Below are 9,291 nucleotides of genomic sequence, written 5' to 3'. Positions count from 1 at the left end.
ATCCAGCAGCTCCCTGACTCTGGACCCTCACTGCCGGGACCCTCACTGATATAATTCCTGTAAGGCACATTCTTCTGAAATACAGTTCCCAAGTCAGAGGGTCCTAAGGCCTCATTGGAAATGTCCAAATGTCTGGAGGCTGCCCTCTGCTGTGTGCTCTGTAAAAATACCTTTTCCTCCTAGAGTATGCCTGAGGATGCAAAGACAGCATTTCGGAAAAGCAGGGGCCATGGGGCCCGGTGAGCAGTAAGGGCTCTGCAACTGGCAATTGATGGCATTGCTAACAAGCACCCAGGTGCCCCTCACACGTAGTCACCACCCTTTAATCCCCTTTTGTTGCTTGTATCGCAATTGCATTGCACGTATGTGCATTCGTTGCATTCGTTGCAGTTTTTCTCTCCCTCACTCCTCATGTCCCAGACTGAGACTCGGGGAACCTGGTCACTGGCCTCTTGCTCCTCCTGAATCACCAGGGCTTGGAGTGGGTTTAGGAATGCCAGCACTCATACCATGGACTGCACTGCAGAATGGCTTCACATGCACTTAATCCTGGGTGCAGCACCGGCTGGCAGGCAGTACTACTGACACATGCTACAACATGGATGAGCCTTGAGGACATCATGCCGAGTGAAATAAGCCAGACACAAAAAGACAAATACAACGTTTGTACTGCTAGGCTCATATTATAGATGAAGAGACCCAGCCCAGAGAGGTTAACCAACTTGCCGAGGGCAGAGTGGAAAAGCGGCAAAGCCGGGATTCGAACCCCGGAGTCCAGCTCTCCAATCTGGCGGTGGACCGCGGCTGCCGGAGCGAGAGTGCGGGAATGAATCCACACGTCAATCAGTGAACGGGCGGCGGGGTCAGGCCAGCCCCCTCCCCAGGCGCGGCGGCTCGGCACCCGGACAAAGGCAGGGCGGGGGCCGGACGTGGCCGGCGGGGTCCGCGCGCGGGGGGCGGGGGTCGGGGCCGGGCCCTTTAAGGGGGGCGGGCCGGCAGCGCTGGGGGGCGGTGCGGGGGGCGGGCCGGGGGCGGGCGGCGGCCGCCGGGCCCGGCTGAAGTGCGCGCCGAGCAAAGGGCGGCGGCGGTGGCGGCGGCGGCTCGTGCTCGGCCCCTGCTGCGATCGCGCTCGGCTCCAGGTTCCCGGCCCGCGGCGGCGCGCCCCCCGCGCTCCCCGCACCCCGCGTCCCCAGCACCCGCGCTCGGCCCGCTGCGGGCAGAGGGGCAGCCATGCCGCCGCGGCGCAGCATCGTGGAGGTGAAGGTGCTGGACGTGCAGAAGCGGCGGGTGCCCAACAAGCATTATGTGAGTGCGGCGCGGCCTCCACGCCCCCTTGAGCCCGCGCCCCATCGGGGGCGACCGAGGGCCCCCGGCTCGGAAAACTTCTGCCTCCGGCGCTTCCCGTCCCCTCCTCCCCTGCTCTCCCCTCGGCCCTGCCGCGGCGCTGCCCGGGTCCCTCCCGACTCCTCCTCCCTCCCTCCCCCCCCCTCTCCTCCCCTCCCCGCTTTTGCCCCGTTCTCCCCCTCCATCCCTTCCTCCCGCCTCGCCCCCCTACTCGCCTCCCTGCGGCTCCTCTACCCCTTTCTGTCTCCTCCGTGTCCCCCCCACTCCCGTACTGCTCATCTGTGGAGAAGTCTGGCCCCAGCCGGTGAGGGGGCAGAGACGGAAAGCGGGAGAGAGAAAAGCGCCTGTTCTCAGGCCGCCCGCCCTGCCCCTCCTTGTGCAGAGGCGCGCAGACCCGCAGTCCCCAGCCACAGGTAGCCCCTCTAGGGATGGCCGAGTTTGACTCCGTTCTTTGGCAAGAGCCGGCCTGGGCAATGGAGGAGATCTCTGGGAATGGATCATTTGAGTGGCTGCACCTTGAAAGGGTTAAAAACATCCACTGCCCCCTCTCTCCAGTAACTTCTGTCTTAAAATGTACGAAAGTTTTCTCCTGGCATCTCCCTCTAGAACATGGGAATCTTGTTTGGAGCTGGCAAGGACTTGAGAAAATGGGACAGTAGCGTCGTTTTGCAGATAGGAAGGCTGAGGCTCAGAGGTTGCACGTCCTGGAACATAGAGCTGCATTCGGGCTTCCCTCCCTCTAGCAGGGGTGCCTGGGCTGACGGTGACCTGCAGGTGGAAAGTGGCTTCCGCAGCAACCTAGGGGACACGTCTGCAGATTCAGGAGGCCCTGGGACCACCTCGCAGCTTCTAGGTGGAGATAAAGGGAATGTGGGGTGATGGGCCCACATAAGGCCTTGGGGAGGGCCTCATTACGGCAGGGAAGGGGGCTATAGTGTCTCTGGCGGTGAGAAGTGGGCAGTGGCGGAGGCTGGCTACAGAGAAGTTAACCAGGAAGGGAAAAAGAGTAAGAGGGAGGGAAAAAATCCTAACAAAGAAGTATAGAACAATGAATAGAAAAGGGCGTTGGCTGGCTAAATTAAGCTCCTTGGCCTCCCTGGAAGTCGTCTTCAGATCTTTTTTTTTTTTTTTTTTTTTTGTAAGAACTAATTCTTACAAAGTAGATCTACGTGCCTTCCATGAATAGCCTATGAAATTCTGAAAGGAGATAGCCGGGAACCCACTCCGCGCTCTCCACAAGAAGGGGTGTGCTGTGTGAGTCTGTATTGTTATTGGCTGGGCAGCCAGTTATTCAGCCCTTAGCCAGGCGGTGGGAAGCTATTTCCTGGACCTGTGGCATCTTTATATAGAGTGAAGTTTCCCTTGATTCCAGAGCTGAGCTAAATTGCCTTTTTTTTCTTCCTTTTTTTATTTTTTGTTAACTGTTTTCAAATGCTGCCAAATCTTAGTTTCTTGTTTGAGCCTGTTAGCATGTAACTGAGTTTGCCTCTTTGGCATGAAGACAGTTTTCACCAACATGGCAACTGGAGGAAGTCTGGAATTCTCCATGCCACCTCCCACCAGGTCTGTGAGCTGGCAAAACGAGAATAGATACCGCCACCGAGGCCTGGCCATCCTTGTCCACGCGCCCTCTTCTGGCCTCTCCTGTCACGCCCATATCAGGCAGAGGGCCTTAAGCCCATTTGACAGATGAGGAAACCAGGGCTCAGCAAGTTGAGGTCCCACGCCTAAGGTCACAGTCAAGAGCCAAGCAGGGATGTAGATCCAGGCCCACTGGTGGACCCCAAAAGGACCACACCACTTCCCAGATCCGGTACCCCCATAGTTTCTCTGAGCAAAGTCCTCTGAAAAACTGGGAAATCTCTCATATCATTAGTGAAAACCTCGAAGCTTTTCATTCTCCGCTCTGTCAGCTCCATCCTTGCCAGTTTTTTGAAGGTTTTGCACTTCGAGAACCATCTTTTGAAGCGTTCAGCCACTTTTTGGGGGCCCCCTGAGACAAGTTTCTATGTTAAAACATAGATTGGGGTTCAGATCTTGGCCTCCCAGCTTGCAGCTGTGTCTCCTCAGCCTCAGTTTTTTCATCTGTGTAATGGGGAGATGGTGGTGTCCATTTCCTAGGGGAAGCAGCCACATGACAGGCAGGGGTGGAGTGCCCTAAAGGTTAGCTCCCTGCCTGCCTGTCCCGAGGAATCTTGTCACTGATTGGGAACATGCCAAAGTCACATGATGGGGGGGGATTCATCAAGAACTTGTTTTTCTGCATGTGGATTTAGTCACTCATGTGATTCAAGGGGCCCTCTCCCTTCTAGCCCAGCCTTCTGGGTTTATCAGATGAGGAGGAGCAATGGGCTGAACTGAAGCCTGAGTCATCCACAGGAACAGAGAACATTTACTGCCCTGATGGCAGGGGGCCGAACCTGTTAGAAACAGATCCCTGTGGTGGGTGACCACAGCTGTTCCCACGCTCCACCCCAGCCCCTCACACAATCTGGAAAGAGCAGGCATGAAGGCAGCTATTGGAGGGCCTGGACTTTAACTCCCATTTGGTATCCCTCTTTCTGAAGCCACCCTGGAGAAACAGCATCAGCTGGGGAGTTAAACTGTTCTGCTGTGTGACCTCGGACTGGTTGATTTGCCTCTCTGAGCTCTAGCTTCTGTGTAAATGCTGCTACATCCTTCCAGGGCAGAGTTTCTCAACCTCCACAGTTTTGACATTTGGGGCTGGATCATTCTTTGTTATAGGGCTGCCCTGTGGATTGTAGGAAGTTTAGCAGTATCCCTGGCTTCTACCCAACTAGTCATCCCCCTTCCCAATTGTGCCACCCAGAAGGCCTCCAGGCATTGATTGCTACATGTCGTCCTGGAGGCAGCACCGCACACATCCCACCCCAGCCACTGCACCATAGAATATCAAGTCAGTTTTTGAGAGTCCTCTTCACTACACCCCCTCATTTCCCACTACCCCACTCCCCATTTGCAGCCATCTCGGCCACCACCTGCTCGTCACTCACTGGTCTGTGAGGGACAGGGCCACAGGTGCTGTAGATGTCATTGGAGAACTGCACCCAGAGTTCAGGGCTGCCCATCAGGGCCGGGCCACCTGCTGCCTCTGAAATGGTGCCTTCTCCATGATCAGAATGGCATCCTCTCCAGCCCCAGCCTCAGTCACCCGCAGGCAGAGACATCATCCATGGGCCCAGGGGCAGAGGCACAGGCCAGGTCTGGAGAATGCAGGGCCAGAAGCTCCGGGTGCCTCTGAGATCCTGAGAGGTTGATGACCATGATCCATGATATTGTTTGTAGAGGGTTTCCCTGGAGCCACCGCCCTCTGTTGGAAGCAGGGAGATGAAGATTTGGGAAGCTGCTGCCTTTCTCTGCCAGCATCTTTCCTGCACTAGAGCCCGAGGGCTTGGGGATGAATGGAGAGGCGCCTTTGAGGGTGACATCCTGGGAGACCCTCCCTAGCTAGCTTGTCTTCAGCTTGAGGGGAGGAAGAAGAGCTCCAGGTAGGATTTGTAGGTTTTATTTGGATCACCCCATTTCCCGCACTGGAGAGGGATGTACAGAAGCATTAGTGTCGCGGCAGCAGGGGCCTGGAGATGCTGGGCTGCTCTGTCTCTAGATCTTTAAATGTTAAGAGGAGCAGGATGGTCGGAGTATTTATGGCAGTGAATAACAGTGGTCAAAGTGTCCTCAGTAACCTAAGCAGGGCACTGGGTCCCTTTTACATAGGTACGTTTTCGATATAGTAATATAATATTCTGCACATACATAGATACATAGAATAAAATAGCTATCTATATCTATATACCTTCCAAGTCTTCACATCTCTATATTTTGCCATATTTGTTTCAAAACTTTTTTCTTTTTCTTTTTAAGAAATAAAGCATCGCGGATGCAAAGCCCCCGCTACGCCCTCCCAGATGCTGCACCTCCCCCATAAAACCACTATCCTGCGTTTAATATTGATCATTCCCATGCACTTGTACAAAATAGACTAATAGATAGGATATTTTCTTTAACAGCTCTCTTGAGGTATAATTTACATACCATAAAATTCACCCATTGTAAGTGTGCAATTCACTTATTTTTAAAGTAAATTTGCAGAGCTGTGCAACCATCACCACAATCCAGTATTATAACATTTCCATCATCCCCAGAAAAATCCCCCACACCCATTTGCCATCAATCCCCTTCCCGCCCCAGCCCATGGACCTTTTAATGTTTTTTCCTTTTTAACATTCCCTAAAATCTTGTATCGTCGTCAATATTTTAAAACTATAAATAAGCATTATACTTTTGAGATCTGTGTCGATCCAGGTAGCTCCGGTTCATTTTAACTGTCGTTTACTATGGCATTGATGAATATGCCCCTGTTTTTTCAAGCTCGCCCTGGGAACTGTTAGGATGTTTCCGGCAGTTGACTTTCTTACAGCTGCCTCCTTGCACCGGGACCCAAAGTAGAATTGCTGGGTCTTGGGGTTTGTGCGTTTTCAACTTTGCATTTACATCCCCTGGGTTCCCTTTGCTGTCTGTTCTTGCTAACACTCCGTTATCATCAGACTTTTCAGTCTTTGCCAATCCAATAGGTGCAAAAGTGGTGCTTGTTCACACCAGCGAGGTTGAACAGCTTTTCATACCTTTATCAGCTATTTGCATTTCCTCTTCTGTGAATTACCAGTTTTTATCCTTTGCCTCTTTTTTAATATATTGGGTTGTTTGTCTTTTATTGATTGGTGGGATTTATTTACACATTTGGGATACTAATCCTTCAGGTAATTACATTAGTTTTTTGTTTTTCCCTTGAGGAGTCTGCAGATTCAGAGAGGTGGAGGCGTGTGCCTGAGGTCACACAGCAAGGAGTGGCTGCGTGGGAATTGCGTTAGATGCCCTTGTGTCTGGGAGAGACACAGGGGACCCTGTGATCCCACCACGGAGCTGACTGACCTTGGATGGGTCACTTAGGCTTCTGGGCCCCGGTTTCCCCTTATATGAGATACTGGGGCCATCCCAGGCCCTTCTCTGATCTCACCATTGATTCAGCCCCGACTGAAGAAGTGCAAGCCACTGCCAGCCCTTAGTCATTCTCACTCCAGGAAGCTCTAGGTAGACTGTGCCCCTGGAGTGATGGCTCTGCAGGCTCTGTGCTGCCAGCCCTGAAACCTACCTCCTTGATTTGCCAGGCTCCGGAAGCCTGGGGGTCACTGTGCCGAGCAGCTGAGTTTGGAAGAGTAGATCGGGCCCTTAGTAGGCATTGCTGGCATTCTCAGTCCCTTAAGGGGCTTCTGGCAGGTGAGCCCAATGGTCTAGAACAAATGTGGATCTGCTGCCCAAATTAGCTGCATTCTCTTCTCCAGCCCCCAGTTTCCTCCCTCTCCTCCTATCCCTGGCACCCGTTTTGTGGGAACACACAGGGTAGCGCAGCAAAGTTGAGTCGAAAGAACTCGGGTATTAGAGATAAACATCTGGGTTCAAGTTCTGCATGGCCTTGGACAACTGGCTGAATGCCCCCCTTAGTTTTTACATTTGTAAAATAGGGGCAGTGACTTCCTTCTGAGACGATTGTGCAGGCTTTTGGTGATGTATGCACGGAATCTGTACTCCAGGAGCCCTGCTGGTAGGAAGAATAAACCTGCTAGCACATGTCTTTCCAACCCACCATTACCTTCGTGATGAAAAGACCTGGCTTTGAATTCTCTTCAAGCGCTCCTGAGCAGGGTTACCTTGCACTAGGTGAGGATCTGTGAAATGGGAATAGTCATAGTGCCTGGCTCACAATGCTGAGCCTCATGGGTGTAAAAGGCACTCAGTAAATCACTTGAACCTGGGAGGCGGAGGTTGCAGTGAGCCGAGATCGCGCCACTTCACTCCAGCCTGGGTGACAAAGGGAGACTGTTGGCAAAAATAAAATAAAGGTACTCAATAAATGGTAGTCACGAAAAGTGCTATTGATGATAATAATAGTTGTGATCTAAATTTCGGCACCACTTTCCTGCCTGCTGCCCAGAAGACACACTATGCAGTTTTCATGGTCTTTTCATTCAAGAGGCATTTTGGGGAGTGCCTGCCCCAGGCTGGGCCCATGCTGCTGCTGGGATAGGCCCCCAGGAGCAAGGCAGAGCCATTCCTACCTACTGCACAGGGGAGTTCTTGTCCTCTACTGTGTCTGTCACAAGAGGTAGGGCCCTCTTTAGGCCCCTTGGGTAGGTTTTTCTTTAATGACTATTGCTTTCTTTTGATTGGGAAAAAGTAGGTGCTTGTCACACAGGCAAGCTATGTATGCCAAGTGAGTGGCAAGCAAAGGGCATTTCTGGGTTGATGCTGTCTTTCTGGGATGCTCTGCTAGGGACCTGATCAACCATGCTCCCCCATGCCATCCCCCACCCCATAGGTGCAATGCACCGGCCCCTCGGCTCACCTCACTGGTCATCCTCAATGGGAGGAGCCCCAGCCTGCTCTGGTGCACTCTGTGCTGCTGCAGCTGTCTCAGGGTCAAAAGAGATGGAGCAGTCATATCTTCAAAGTATTTAAATGTCACTTTAGTTCGGACTTTGAATCAGTGCCATTCTGTGCCTCTAGTGGGCTGAGAAGTACATCAGACAGCTTGGGTTCAAATCCCTGCTCTGCCACCTACCAACTGTGTGACCTCAGACAAGCTTCTGTGCCTCAGTTTCCTCATCTATAAAATGGAGATAAAAATAGTTCCAATTTCATAGGGCTAATGTGAGAATTAAAGGGGCCTAGCATCTAACTGAGGTTTCACAATGGTAAACTATATTAGGAGTGTACAAACCTAGTGTCATTTATGATCGTAAAAGGCTGGTAACCACGTAAAAGTGCATCAGTAAAGAACAAGATAAAATGTGCTATATCCATGAGCTAGGACACCATCAAGATGGTAAAACTGTGTTCCATCTTCTATCACAAGAATATTAAATAGCTAAAGCTGGTTTGCAAAATAGCATGCTCAGGCTGATTTTCACCTGATTACAAACGAAGGATGAAAATAGGAGTCTGTGTAAGCTCAGAAATACAGCTGATAAAATATCATTCCTTTTTTTTTTTCTGCTTGTCTGTGCTTTTCTGTTTTCCAAATGTTCTGCAATGAACACATATTCTTGTTTTTAGTAAAAATAAAAAAAAAGCAAATGCTCATTTTTAAAAAGAAGCTGTGCCAAGCGGGGGCAGCTCCAGCCAGATCCCCACATCCTGTTGCCCCATCCTGTCCCAAAGGGTTCTCCTGTCCTCCTGAGGCAGGCACCAGCCTCAGAGGCTCTTTCCCACTCCTGCCGCAGAGGGAGGTCTCTGGATGTGGCTTTCCAGTCCGTGAGCTAGAGAAACAGAAAGCGATGAGTTTAAAATACCACGAGGGAAGGCCTGGGCAGATGCTTTCCTAGTTAAAATGCTCCTTGCTCAGCAATTCCAGGCCCTTCCCCATCGTGCTTGCAGCCAAATAGGGCTGGGAAGAATTGTAGGCTCAAGTTCTGCAGATCCGGCATGGTCTGTACCCTAAGGTCACAGGGCACCAGAAACGTCATCCAGGTTAGAGGTGTGCCCTACAGCCCACTTCCCTGCGCATTTCATGCATCCTCTTGCCTCCCACTGGAGGTGCAGGCGAGTCGGCAAGCAGCCCGGTTATCTCACTGCCAAACAAGGAAGGCTAGAGGGACCGTGCCATTCCCGCCGTGACACTCACGTCCTGCTTACAAATTGTGCATCCTTTTTTCCTCGGAGAAAGAGCTGTGGTAGAGGGAATGTCAGGAGAGCAGTCTTGCTTTGCATGACTCAGTTTTCCCCTTTCCCTCGGCGATGAAGCCAGCTGTGGGTCCCCGCAGCTGCAGGAAAGGAGCCACTGCCCCCGAGCAGCCTGTTAGTCTGGTGGGTTCAACCAGTGAGTTGTGAGCACCCACACGTGGCCAAAAGAGAAGACAGGTTTATTGAGAA

The 9,291-nt window shown here is 52.0% G+C and overlaps 1 protein-coding gene across 1 annotated transcript in view; it reads left to right on the top strand.

Annotated features, from left to right (window-relative positions):
- Positions 1–1,065: 1,065 nt before the first annotated feature.
- Positions 1,066–9,291, top strand: part of SH3PXD2B (SH3 and PX domains 2B) — a 118,687-nt gene continuing 110,461 nt past the window's right edge. The window contains exon 1 of the mRNA XM_025388645.1: positions 1,066–1,305. Within this exon, the coding sequence (XP_025244430.1) occupies positions 1,231–1,305 (75 nt within the window). The 5' untranslated portion in view covers positions 1,066–1,230. The remainder of the gene's footprint in view (positions 1,306–9,291) is intronic.

Source organism: Theropithecus gelada, chromosome 6 (genome assembly GCF_003255815.1).
Source record: "Theropithecus gelada isolate Dixy chromosome 6, Tgel_1.0, whole genome shotgun sequence".
NCBI lineage: Eukaryota > Metazoa > Chordata > Mammalia > Primates > Cercopithecidae > Theropithecus > Theropithecus gelada.
This window is presented reverse-complemented; position numbering and strand designations above follow the sequence as displayed.